At 39.9% G+C, this 13610-nt stretch overlaps 1 protein-coding gene across 1 annotated transcript in view; it reads right to left on the bottom strand.

The window, feature by feature from the left end:
• The window catches only part of itgb2 (integrin, beta 2), a 30198-nt gene extending 17027 nt beyond the window's left edge, over positions 1-13171 (bottom strand). The window contains exons 1-6 of the mRNA XM_083639477.1: positions 13074-13171; positions 11627-11678; positions 8030-8127; positions 6315-6516; positions 1179-1349; positions 724-965 (exon numbers count right to left, since the gene is read on the bottom strand). Of these exons, the coding sequence (XP_083495603.1) occupies positions 724-965; positions 1179-1349; positions 6315-6516; positions 8030-8127; positions 11627-11678; positions 13074-13160 (852 nt within the window). The 5' untranslated portion in view covers positions 13161-13171. The remainder of the gene's footprint in view (positions 1-723; positions 966-1178; positions 1350-6314; positions 6517-8029; positions 8128-11626; positions 11679-13073) is intronic.
• Between the last annotated feature and the right edge of the window lie 439 nt (positions 13172-13610).

Below are 13610 nucleotides of genomic sequence, written 5' to 3' on the forward strand. Positions count from 1 at the left end.
GCCGAAAATGTTTGGCTGTTTTTCTAAAATGTTGGTCGTTTGAAGCCAGATTTAGAGGAATATCTCATTTTAAATTAACATTAGACTGTTGTGATGTCATTATTCAGTTTTAACCATCAATATTTGCTCCTTTTCTCATTAGGGTAAATATTGTATATTTATTTTGAGATCTTTGTCAATTATATGTGCTGTTACGGTTATTAGCTTAGTCACTCACTTCTACTAGCTTCTACACTATTGCCACAGGAGTAATCCTGTGGGGGTGGTGCATTACGTGTACGTGGGAGATGAAGGGTGTGTGTGTGTGTGTGTGTGTGTGTGTGTGAGGCTAACATCCAACTCATCGATGTCAGACTATTTGGTTTGGTTTGATCTGACACACTTTTCAACAGTCCAATCAAACTCCCTGAATGTTATGTTCCGCCTCTCTATCGGCATGTTGTCCAACCAAATTCCTCCCAGTCTCTGGTTGTTTCACTCGGAAATGCGTCACAATAAGGAAATTAATACTCTGAAAATGCCATTTTAGCTCGGCTTTAAGCTTGATAAAAAAAAGTTATCTCTGATCACAGGCTTGTTATTATACAGTATCTCTTTACAAGACAAGACAACAAGACAAGACAAGACAAGACAAGACAAGACAAGACAAGACACTTTTATTGCCACACAACCAGGTTGGTGGTATTTAACTGTGGTATTTAAACTCTTTGGTTTTGTTCTTACCCCACAGACAGCAGCCTGCATCATGGCATCAAGACTTCCTTCGGGAGTGTCTAAGTTCCCAGAAATTAACTGCTTTGTCACTTCCTGTTTGAACTTAGTCTCGTTGGACGTCATGCTGAGAACATGCCTGTAGCCAAAGGCAGCCTGGCATTGCTGCTCCTTTGCATCGCAAGGCTTCAGAAGTTTCTCCTTGTTGGTGTTAGTGAAAGGCAGCACTGTCTTATCCACAAAGGCACCAAATCCTGCAGTGTCAAGAAACAGCTATTACTATTATTCTTATTCGTATTACTACATTGATTTTGTCATGAAACCAGGAGGTGGGATGGCAAGCAAACACATCTTAAAAGGTAGGCTACATAAACCAGACCAATGAGATGGCAAAAGAGCTTATACTAGACTAGTATATTAGACCATTCACATTATCAGACTGAGATTGCAATAAATAATCGTGTCACCTATTTGACCAGAGTCAGTGATTTCCCTCAGAGCCCTAAAAAGGGTCTGGCCCAGACGTTTGACATTTTCCAAATCATCTTTCATGGAGTAGGACAGGTCCATCAAGTAGTAGAGATCAACCGGATAGCCCTCGACTCTCTTAAAACGCAGGGGGAATGTGGTAGGCAGCCCTGCAAAGAGAGCGAAAACTATAGTTTTGCATACATCTTATACATTATATTCAAATATTTGTAGTTCAGTGAATCTAGGTTTATGCAACACTGTTCAATGCTGAAACAATGGGCAACAGATCAGGTGGAAAAACAATACGGCAGCCTAATTCATGCTAGGCAGTATTTCAATGCTAGGGTGTGTATCTCTACTTCCACAACAGATGTGATATGCAGTGTAATTGTCAATTGTGTAATTATTTGAATTTGAGAATTATTGTCTCTGTTTTTGTTTATAATTGATTATTCGTTAATCATTTTTCTGTTGTATAGCTTGTTTAAGTAAGAAGGGTAGGCGCTATAAGCTATAGCTTCAGCCTACACCTTTTCGGTCTATCAGCCTTGTGCTGCTTGTTTGTACTTTTTCGTTTTATTTTATGAAATGTTTTAATTTCCCATGACCGAAATAAATAAATAAATAAATAAATAAATATGTACAGGGCAATAGAATCAACAATTTGATGTACCTAATAGGGTTGGGTTAAAAAAAGAATCGATTCTCCGATTTTTAATCGATTTTTATTTTAATCCTTTGATATCGATTCATATGTCCAGAGATCGATTTTTTTTACCCCCCCCCCCCTTTTTTTTTTTTAATAAACATAGGCTATAATGTTATAGGCTGTGTGTGGTAGTTGAAACATAGTTTCAAGTTGACGTTTATTTATGTTTGTAGTTGAAACAAAAACATAAATACTGTACATAAATGGAAATGTTTGATCATTAATATCTACTTTTAGAAATTATATAGGGTGAAATCAAATCACTGTGCATAATTGTGAAAGTGTCTTTATTGACAGATGAAAAGGCTGTTATTTACCCTTTGTCACCACCTGGTGAGTAAATATATGTGTAACTAAAACCATTCAAATTGACAACTGGTCCGCAACTTTTTTCCCCCATGTATCTACCGGTCCTTGGCGCAAAAAAGGTTGGGAACCCCTGTGTTACATAACTGGACAATCATGTAATTCAGGTTACAGCTCAAAAAACATGTTTTAGTATCACTAACCAAATCGATATTGAAATTAATCGAATCGGAATCGAATCGAATCGGGATTAATCGATTCGGAACCTTGTAAATCGGAATCGAATCGATTCTTGACATTTGAACCAATACCCAGTCCTAGTACCTAAGACATTTAAGGAGCCAATGATTCAATGCAATTTGATGCTGGCCTGTTTCAATGCAATATGATGTGATGGGATACAATACAACACAATAGGACGAATCAGCGTGATGTCACTTGCCACCCAGAAATACGGAACCGCGCGGCAGTTATTAGTATGAGTTGTGCCAAACAAACGTTAATATCTCAAAAACTATACATCCCATCGCTTATATTTATACAATCTGAGTGAGAGCAGAAGTAGCTCAAGAGTTTGATGTATAATATATGCATGTCGTGTTAAAGTTGTGTGAACTTTCGCAGTTTTTAAAATGTAAACAGAGTCAGCCTGCTAGAGTCAGCCACTCAAGCCTCCCAAAGCTCAGGCTCTATAGGGTTCCATTGCCGTTGCCACCCAGTGACGCGGTTTGTTTACCAAAAATGCTGCGCGGTTGATCCCTCATATACTAGAGGGCACTTGTTAGAGTGCATACCTCTGCCATGGCATAACCCCATTGCCACGCCACCTTTTAGCCAGTGAGCGTGGAAAGTCCCTGGAAACCAAAATCCACAAAAACGTTCTAACTATGTTATTTAGGGTCTTATGTTAGTAATTGTGTGCCTCCGAAATTATTATACATTACTTTCAACCCAAAGCCTTAAAATCGACACTTTTCTACAAGATTCTACAAAGTAGGGATGGGCATTTCTAGCAAAAACACTATTCGAAATTCGCTGGCCAAAGTCGACTTTTAATCGAAATTCGATTTTTTTTTTTTTTTTTTTTTTTTTTTTTTTTTTGTGTGTGTGAGTGAAATGTTGCATTGTCTCCCCTGATTCTAAGTATAGTCGAATCGCTTGGTTTGAGCAAGTAAAACAATTTTTATAAGCATTTTAAGCAAGGTTTATGGAAAAATGAATGGCGGATGAAATCCCATGAAGAGGGAGAGGTTGCTTATAAAAATTGTTTTACTTGCTCAAACCAAGCGATTCGACTATACTTAGAATCAGGGGAGACAATGCAACATTTCACTCACACAATTCCCCCCCCCCCCCCAATAAACGAATTTCGACTTTCAATAATAAAAGTCGACCTTGATAATAACAACGATTATTCGAAAATTCGAAATTCGATGCCCATCCCTACTACAAAGTACTTCCTCATTGAAGACAGCAGTGCGCGAGGTGCTAAAACGCAGGATCTTATGACGTCATAAGCTCTATATAACCTTTGTACACGCGCGTTCTTTGCCCCCACGGCGCTGTCTGTCTGTCTCCCTCCCACTCTGTGTGCTGTGTTCGTTCGTTCATTCTCTCTCTCTCTCTCTCTCTCTGGACTAGTGAGAGAGAGAGAGAGAGAGAGAGAGAGAGAGAGAGAACGAACGAACACAGCACACGGTGGGAGGGAGATAGAAGCGCTGTGCACTCGAAGTGGCAGAGCAGAGATTAGTCTCATCGGCGGTGTGTAGAAACCTCTCCTCTGCCTGCTGCGGCGCTGCTGTGTGTGTGTGTGTGTGCGCGCGTGCAGACAGATAGACAGATAGACAGATGACCGTCAGTACGCTATGCGCGCAGCAACACGCAAACACACACACACACACACACACACCATCTCTCTCTCTCTCCCTCTCCGAGGAGAGGAGAGAGGTCTGACTGAGAGAGGGAAATTTCCCTGCTGTAGACGGGACACGCCCACACAGTCCGCGGGAGAAAATACACTCTAAAAAATAATTGATTCTCATGACTTTTGCCAGGACTGTCAAACCTAAATTTATATACTTTGCGACGTTCATCATCGTTCAAATTTGGCTGGTGGCTTATTAACATAGGCTCCTGTGATGTGATGAACTCAAAATGCTAAATAATAAAGAAATATTTCTGGTTTCCAGGGACTTTAATCAGTTTGTCCTTGGCCCATGACCAGCCTTTCTCTGTGGTGTTGCATGAATCTTCGCAACTTAGGCACCTTTTTGTGATTGAACACGCCCATTACAGCACCCTCTTTTGGCCAGTGGGCGTGCAAAGTTAATAACTTCTAAGTGGCCCATCACCAGCCTTTCTGCTAGGTTTTGTGCAAATCCGTTAGTTAGGTGCCTTTCTGTGATTGGACATGCCCATTGCCACACCCCCTTTTAGCCAGCAGGTGTGGAAAGTTAATCAGTTCTAAATTGGCCCATGACCAACTTATCTACAAAGTTTTGTGATGTTAGGGACCATTCGTTATTTATGGAAGGGGTCACTGGAGGAAAATAGGGGAGGGTGATGCTTTTTAAAATTTAGTCTCGGGGAGGAGACACTGTTATTAATTTGAGTCCAGAGGAGGATCATACAGATATAATAATAATTATTTTTTGCTTTTCAGAATTCAGCAACTATACCCAACAACAACACCCCTCCTTGCCAAACCTTTTGGTATGACACGGTGTATCGTTTCTCGTGGAAAAAAAGAAAAGACTCAAAGCTGCCCAGTAGCCTATAAGCGACAGCTGGGTATGAGAGAGGGAGTGAAACAATCAGTTTCGGGGGCAAGGCACCCCAAATTCATTTATAATAAACACTGCTATCAAAACACATCATTGTTAATACCCACATATTATCAGTTTCAATGAATGAGGTAAGCATGTCGGGTTTGTCTAATTAATGCTCGTCCCTCAATGTAGGGAAATAAGGCTTGATGACTGAACTTCTCTTAAATTTCCAAGAAAGAAAAACAAACACACATATAATGTCAGGGGGTAAGTGGAGTGCAGAAACGCCTGTTGGATTAGTGGTGGATGGCGACAGTATCAAATCAATTGGCAACTTTGATGATATTTCATCTGCACATTGAAGCAGGTCTCCTCCTGCGCCGCATGTAATTACGCGGCAGCAGCTCACCTGATCCAGTGGCTTTTATCTCTGTTACAACCCCGAATCGCACGCTACAAGCAGAGAATATGAACTTATTGCTGTAAATGGTAAATGGTAAATGGCCTGCATTTATATAGCGCTTTTATCCAAAGCGCTTTACAATCAGTAGGTAGTCTACATTCACCCATTCATACACCGATGGCGGCAGGCTGCCACGCAGGGTGCCTACACACCATTGGGAGCAAGGAGGGTTGGGTGTCTTGCCCAGGGACACAGCGACGGCAGCTGGGAGGGAGCGGGGATCGAACCGCCAACCCTTGCATCATTGGCCGACCCGCTCTACCTCCTGAGCTAAAGCCGCCCCATGACGGTGCATGAAAGTGCTGTAACGTTTGTATATTGCTGTAACGCACGGCAACTTCACAATAAGACAGTAGCCTATTCTGAGTGTTAAATTGACCAAATGTAACATGTGTACCCCATGGCACAATTCAAACCTGATCAAAAAGTAACGAATCTCTCCGTTCACCACCATTCCTATTTTTTCACACGCTGGTGGTACAGGGAGAAAAGCAGGAAGTGACATTCACTTTGGCTCTCTATAGTCTCGACACAATGTGTCTGCCAGAGTAAAGGTGCTATACACAATGTGCCAAATTATATAGCACTTATGTATCATCCTGCATCGACTCAGCTGTGATTCCTTCCCATCTTTGGCCTAATTCAAGTGGTTTGAATTGATGCAGCTGTATCAAGCCTGGTGCAGATTAGGTCATCCTCACATGAGCCTGACTGGATTTTTTCTCCTTTGTTAGACTTTACAATGAGGACTGAGGGGCGCAACTCCTCCCAGCTAAACCTATAGCCTACTGTGAATTAATGAATCAATACTACTAGATAGATAAACAATATCAAGAACTCAAGGTACAGTATACCCAATAGTGCAACTTAAATTGTATCCACTCACCAGGTCGCAGTCTCAATGTAATCTCTTGAGGAGTGAGTTGGATGGGCTCTGTCTCTTTGAATGACGCAGACAGAGGCTTCTCCTTAACTATGGTCTTGAGGTTCGTGGGAGATATGATTTCGTCCTCCATGCAACCATCCTTCATCAGCTGTGATTTGGTATCACAGCGAGCTGCTTCCTGTGCCCCTGTTTTGGTGAAATCCTGAAAATACACATTACAAGATTAAAAAAATATATTTTGTTTTTCACACTTTAGGTGATTTTGAACTTTGGTAGTAGGCTACCTTTGGTAGCTTCCAGGCCATGATAATAATAATAATAATAATAATAATAATAATAATAATAATAATAATAATAATAAAAACTATCTGCGCAGCTGAGGGCATCATAAGCCAAATTCAGATAGGCAGGCAGTCAGTCAGTCAGTCATGTGCTTCGTCAGATGGCCTCTAGAGGGGGTCTTTGACTGTGAGATGCAGTGTTTCCCATACAGACACACAAAATCAAAAGTTGGTCAGTGTGTAGATGGATCTACATCGATCTATGATGTGCCTGATGTGCAGACACAGACAGCAGACCAGCAGTATTGAACTAAATCCACAGTCTCCCGGTGTGAAAACAAAAGTGAAACTTAACATTCTACAAACTTCAATGATAGGTGACGTATCCTCTCTGAAGTCACACCGTCTTACCACTTCCTGTGTCTTTTTTTTGTACCATGGTTGCTTGATTTTTATTTTATTTTATGTTTATCAGATTATCTCAACATCATGACTTATGAATTATCTCGTTATCTCAAGAGATCCAACTTTTCTTGTGATCACAACTTCTAACTGATTGTTTTTTTTTCATTAGTGAAAAGTGATGACATAAAACTGACAGATAAAAAAAAAACAGTGGGTTACATACAAAACACTAGAAAATGCTGCATTTTATGCTGAGTAAAATCACATATGAAGGAAGGTGTTATAGTCTCGCATCCGAAATAAATGAAGCCTGTTGTTTGTCTTCTGCTTCCGCTGCACAGGCAGAGGTGTGAATTTCATGTCACACTGTGCACTGAGTGTTAAACGGCAACATCTATGAAATGTCTCACTTCACTGGGGAAGTTAGGGCATGAGGTGATCTCAACTCAAACTCCCATGATGTTGTTTGACCTATGTTGAAGATGTTTAAAAAATGTTTCCCCCATCTGAGCCCTTATTCTACAGAAACATAAGCTACTAAATTTTGACAGTTTTGTAGACAGTTTTCATTTCTAAAACTAATAAATGTGTAAACAAACTTGCCACAGAAATACTGGTAAACAAGATAGTGGGATCAGAACTAGGTGCAACAAGTGGAAACTGTAGAGCAGCAATGCGCAGAACAACATTTGGTCAGTCATCTTTCTCAGTAAGAGGTATTGTTTGCATCGGTTGCATTTTATTTAAATGTAGCAATGCTTATGTGTTGTTGTCCCTGTCAAATAAATAAATAAATAATAATTATGTCCCCACCACTTTTCAACACAAAGCCCTTGCTCTAACCACACAGTCGAAGAGCAGAGTCACAAGGCACACACCTTGCCCACAGCATTTGTAGCTATTGGAGACACTTCACACATGTAGAGTGTGTTGAGACACACCCAACCCGTCTCTATACACACAAATTCTAAGCACTGGTAAAACGTAATACCAAATTCCCAGCAGATAATTCATGAAGTTCTTTCTTACCAGTTGTTTGCACCACACACAGTATGGTCCAGATTTTATACAGTCATCACAAGAGCTGATCGCTGACTTAGAGCATACCTCCGGTTCTTGAGAAGACCCTACAGGGAAAACATTGTACCAACAGTCTCACAAAATTGTATTCTGAAAAATATATGTTGTGCTCATGCATAATGACATAATAACAACTTGTATAATTGTAGTAATGAAGAAATTTCTCCACCACGAAAGGATTAGGTTATGTGACAAAAGCATCAACTAGGTGCAACATGTTCACATTTGTCACAAGTCATAAGGGAGCATCCATATGAATGTTTGATGTCAATAATACTAATGGAAAATGCTATACGGTATGTTCCATTCTAAGCTATGTATTACATTGTGCAGAATACACTCTGTTTTAAACATTGGTTTAAAACAGTATTTCTATATTTAAAATCTTACACTTTTATTTTTAAGGATAAACAGCTTGTTTCTACAAATTCAAGCTAGTATTACCCAGAGCCATGTATAGGCTATAGAAGAGTCGCAACATCTCCATTCACTCAATGGACCAGTTTTTTACATTGCAAAACTTTTGGCAAAAAGGAACTTTTGGGAAGTAAGGTTCTTGATTAAGGAGAGCTGTTGAGTTGCAGCAGAAAGTACATTTTGTGATGTACTTTAAAATGGTAAGCGGTTTAAATAATCAATTTGTATATTTAGCAGCTTTATTTTATACATTCACATGTATATTGCAAGCCCCCTTCCTGGATCCACATTTTGGACCTCCGCTGATGCCACTCTCTTACTCGATTGCTCTGGTGTTACTCATCTAGGCCTGGGTACGTGCAAACGTGACATATTTTGAAAACAACTGGTAGAAGCAATTTCAGCTAAATAATGGTGTAAATGTCAAGCTTTTCAAGATTGGTTAGCCTCAAGAGAGAGGATGGAGCCGTGTTATGGTTCTTTTCCATTACATTTTGAAGACTGAAGACAGGACCCCAGCAACTACAGTTGTTTTGGAGCATGCTGACTTCAGCTGGCAAGCTCTGGGAGTGTTGTAGTAGATAATGATGACTGCCTTCTTCATTTTGGGGTAAACTATGGCTTTAATTGAACAAAATGCTTCTCACATGTGGACAAAAAGTTTGCAGAGAATATAACTTAGTCTATATAAATTCAGTATCATGCAAGGGATTTCACTCTCAGGGCTCCTCAGTGCGATGTCGTTCAGCTGTCTCATTGCTTGCTCTGTCTCTATTGACACCATTTTGCTGATTGTTATGACCCTGGGGCTCATATGTGATTGTATTCCCTGTACTGGGATCCTCTGTATTGTGTTTTCTTCCCTTCATCTGCATGCCTGATTGACTGTTGATGGGAGCCTGGTGCATGTCAGCTTGTGTGAATAGTGAGTGTTTGTGCTGTGTGCAGTGGCGTGCCTGACCAAGTTGGTGCCCTAGGCAAGATTTTTGCTGGTGCCCCCCCCCCCCCCAAAGAAAATATAATAAAAATTATATCGCAGCTAATTCCACCACTGCAGTGCAGGCTCAGAATGTCCCTTCCCCAGTGGCGCTGGAAGTACTTTTAGGTAGGGGGTGCTGTAAGAAAGGGACTCTCTGTGCTGCCCGCGAGGGCAGCGCCGAAGAAAATTTGACGTTTTTTGGACTTCCATCCATATTTAGAAGAATATTTAATTTTAAATTAACATCAGGATTATACTGTTGTGATGTCATTATTCAGTCTTCTCCTTTTCTCACTCACTTTCATGTAAGCACCTGCTCTCCCTTTAGTCGTTTTACACTACAACAGACAGCAACACGGGCATAAAAACTGAACTTATTATTATTATTATGGAAAACCAGATTATGATGAAAATCAAACACTTTTGAAGAGAGAGCGTATGAAATAAGATTAGAGCTGGGAAGCACAAACTGTTTTTTAATGCATCTTGTTGGTGGTATAAACACAAGACAGCCAAATCCAACAATTTCGAAAATCCCATTTCTTGCCACCAAGGGGTGCTGCAGCACCCTCAGCACCCACCTTCCAGCTCCCTTCCCCCACTCTGGGAAAAAGCTCCGAGCAGGTAGAAGGGGGCGCGGCCGCGCAGGGGGTGGGGTGGTATGGATTAGGGACCATGGTGAAAGTGCTGCAGCCCAGGCAGCCAGAAAGCCAGAATTAGAAAAATGATTTCACTATTATTTAAAGACTTAAGATGTTGTTCTGCTAATTTTTTGTCTACTATTGTAAAATAATAGTAGGCCTATTATCATGAAAAAGTATTTGTAAAAAAAAAAAAAAAAAAAAAAAAAATTACCCTCTCTGGCACCCCTAGCATTTGCCTAGTTCGCCTAATGGACGGCACGCCACTGGCTGTGTGACTGATTGGCTGTGCTCTAGGTGTATGCAGGCTGGGGTTGGTGCATCGAGGAGAGAAGTACTTCTACGAGGCCGTTGCTGATGGTGGCTGAGATCAGCCACTGCTCCTCTACAAATGTGGAAGACAGACAGCTTGGCAGCAGAGTGTCGCAGAGTGCGACAGGGGCTCCACTCTCATCTGTCTGCTCATTCAACAACCCACACGTTCACTTTGTTTGTATTTGGTTTACTGGTTGGAGTTAAGGTAATTGTAATGTCTGTCTTTATGTTAATTGTGTTAAGTGTACCATCACTAAGGAAAAATAAAAGACTTTGTAACTCTTTTTAGTCAAAGTAAAGTATTTTTGCACATTTTATCCTGGTTAATTCTGTGTGAACTTCCTTGTTGTGGCCTAAACCCTAGACTGGGTTGTAACACTGGTGTACAGCCTCATCCAAAATAGGCTACGGAGCCATTAACCATTAACTTATCATGTAACAATCTTCTTCCTCTTCTACTCTTAAGAAGAAGGGGGGGGGGGGGGGGTCTGATTCTATGAATGCTATTTATGCCTCTTGAAGGCTTCCCTGATGAAGACTGTTATAGAGTCGGTTTGACTGCTGTTCTTACTGTAAGTCGCATTGGACAAAAGCATCTGCTAAATGACGTAATATAATGTAGTGTAATGTAACGTAATATAATGTAATGCCCAAGTTTATTTGTCTAGCCCTAATTCACAAGCATGTCTCAGAGGGCTTTACAGAGAACAACCCAGAATAGTCATAACCTGACCCTGCCAGATGGGGGCGGTATTGTTTTCACAACAAGACACGCTCAAACCCATCCATCCAGCAGCAGGTTAGAATAGTCATGCCAGGTCTTATTTATTTAGTCCAATATAACAACGCATGCCTCAAAGGGCTTAACATGATTTTTTAAATTAAAGTAATCACATTTGGTAAAGACCTGCAAATTTAGGCTACACCTTTAATTATGTGAATATAGCAATGTTAGACGATTAAGGTCCACATGTGAAAAATATGAGTTCTGAGTTTAATCTCAGAATTCAAAGTACTGTATAAAGCAAGAATTCTTACTTTAATCTCTGAATTAATTAAGCTCACAACTCAAATAAATGTGTGGCCTCAATCCTCTTCTGTGCAATGTAATCTAAAAACAAACAAAAGGGGCAGAGTAGAGTGTGTACCATTGAGTCCCAAACAAAGAAACAAACGAAGAAACAAAAAACTTACCATTTCTACACATCAGCAGGAGCAGAAGGAACAGCATACATGTATCCATTTCCTGGTGACAAAAACCAAAGAGATCCAAAAACACTCAATAAACAACAAGCAACAATAAAATCCAGTGGACCAGAATTTAAGATTTCCCACATAGTTTCAAATTATTCAGATATAAAGGGACTGAAAATACATCACAAACCGGTTTGTTTGCCTACTGACTGCTAATATTAATGCATAAATTGTGACTGCCGACCACATTTTGGTCACCACTATTAAAGTTTACACTGGGCGTGCACACCACACAATCTTATTTGATACAACCTACAGTATACCTCTGTCCTTTTTCACACTTTAACATTGGTGACCATAAATGGTTACAAAATGGTGCTGTGGCTTGATGACTAAAACAGTGTCATCAGTACATTTCCACTTCCTGACTCCAGCAACAGCATTTTATCTCTGAATTTAAAATCCATCAGAAATCAACAGCAGCATAGATTGACACTTTTCATAAATGGAGGTGGTTTTATAAGTATGAATATACATTATAATATTGCATTTTTATTCCCACGAGTTCCGACAGAAAAAAACCCTGTATAACCACATCCTACTTTTCTTCAGACCAACATTTTTTTTCCCCACCAGTTGGCAGCTCATATTCAGGGTAATGTTAAATATGATGTGATGTGAACACAGTATGGGGAACTAATAATTTGGTAGAGGTACACAGTATGAGTTGCTCTTGTCCTTAAAAGGCATATCCAGCAACTGTAAGTGTAGCCTGAAGGTGTGGAACTCTACTCTAGAAAATAACACAAACACACATCCGAAATCCTCACCAACAGGTCCCGAAAACCCCAACCCCAAACATGCCAGCACAATACTCAAGGTGTGTAAATGTATTAATAGAACTTGATTCATAGGTAACATTTGGACTTGGTCTAATCTCTGATGAAAATAGTATACTCTAATGTCATATGTATCAGTGTCACATCATCTTAATAGCATATAATAGAACAGAGACTCTTGTTCTGATCTACAAAAAAAGGTGGGTATTTTTTTTTTACAAATCAAAAGTAGCAGCCAGTTAGTTTTCAAGTTAGTTAATTTTGGGTCCTTTCTTGATACCAGGAATCAGTTACTTCAGTCAACTTCCTCTGAGAAGAAAACAACTTAAGTTCCTCTTTTTAACAAAATATGAAACTACTGACTGATGTTTTACACTAGTAGAATGTGGCTATATATTAGAAGTCTAAACTTTGTTTGATTTTATATGATACCTGTACATATTGTTTTTTAAGCCTTCCAATTTTGGTGTTGATGTTAAATAACGCACCCCCCCCCCTCCCGGCATCAGGAAAAATTATAATAGACATTATGACTTAAAAAAAAGTGAAGATGTTTAGAATAGTTTAAAATATGTTTCTTCATCATTACACAAAGAGTAGTTACTTACAAGAAGCAGGATGCTGCAGCTCCCCACCCTTCTCTGCGGGTGACAGTTGTTTGAGACTCTTATATCTGAAGTAGAGGCACCACCCATATGACAGGAAGTGTGAGGCAACCACAGTCTGTGTAGAACAGGAACAGAAAGGTGGAGACTGAAAATGGGTTTTAGATACTTTTTTAAATATTTTATTTTCAATTTTATTTGGAAGAGTACATGAACAAAACAATCAAACAGGCTCAGACACAGGAAAGGAAAAGAAAGAAATGCGTACATATAATATCGACACTCAATATTACAATGTGGTGCTACCAGCCGCATAGGATGCTTATGTAGCCTACTTGTAGGAAATGTTGTGTATGGGGTCCCACGCAAGGGGTCCAGGTTCATATATATATAGGCCTATATGAACCAGGACCCCTTGCGTGGGACCCCATACACAACATATACAGTATATATATATATTCGGGGAATCGAAAATGCAGTGTCAGTTCAAACTTTTATTAGAAAAATGGTCAGCTTTTTGTCAGTTCAAACTTTTATTAG

Source organism: Poromitra crassiceps (assembly GCF_964638095.1).
Source record: "Poromitra crassiceps genome assembly, chromosome: 6".
Taxonomy (NCBI): Eukaryota; Metazoa; Chordata; class Actinopteri; order Beryciformes; family Melamphaidae; genus Poromitra; species Poromitra crassiceps.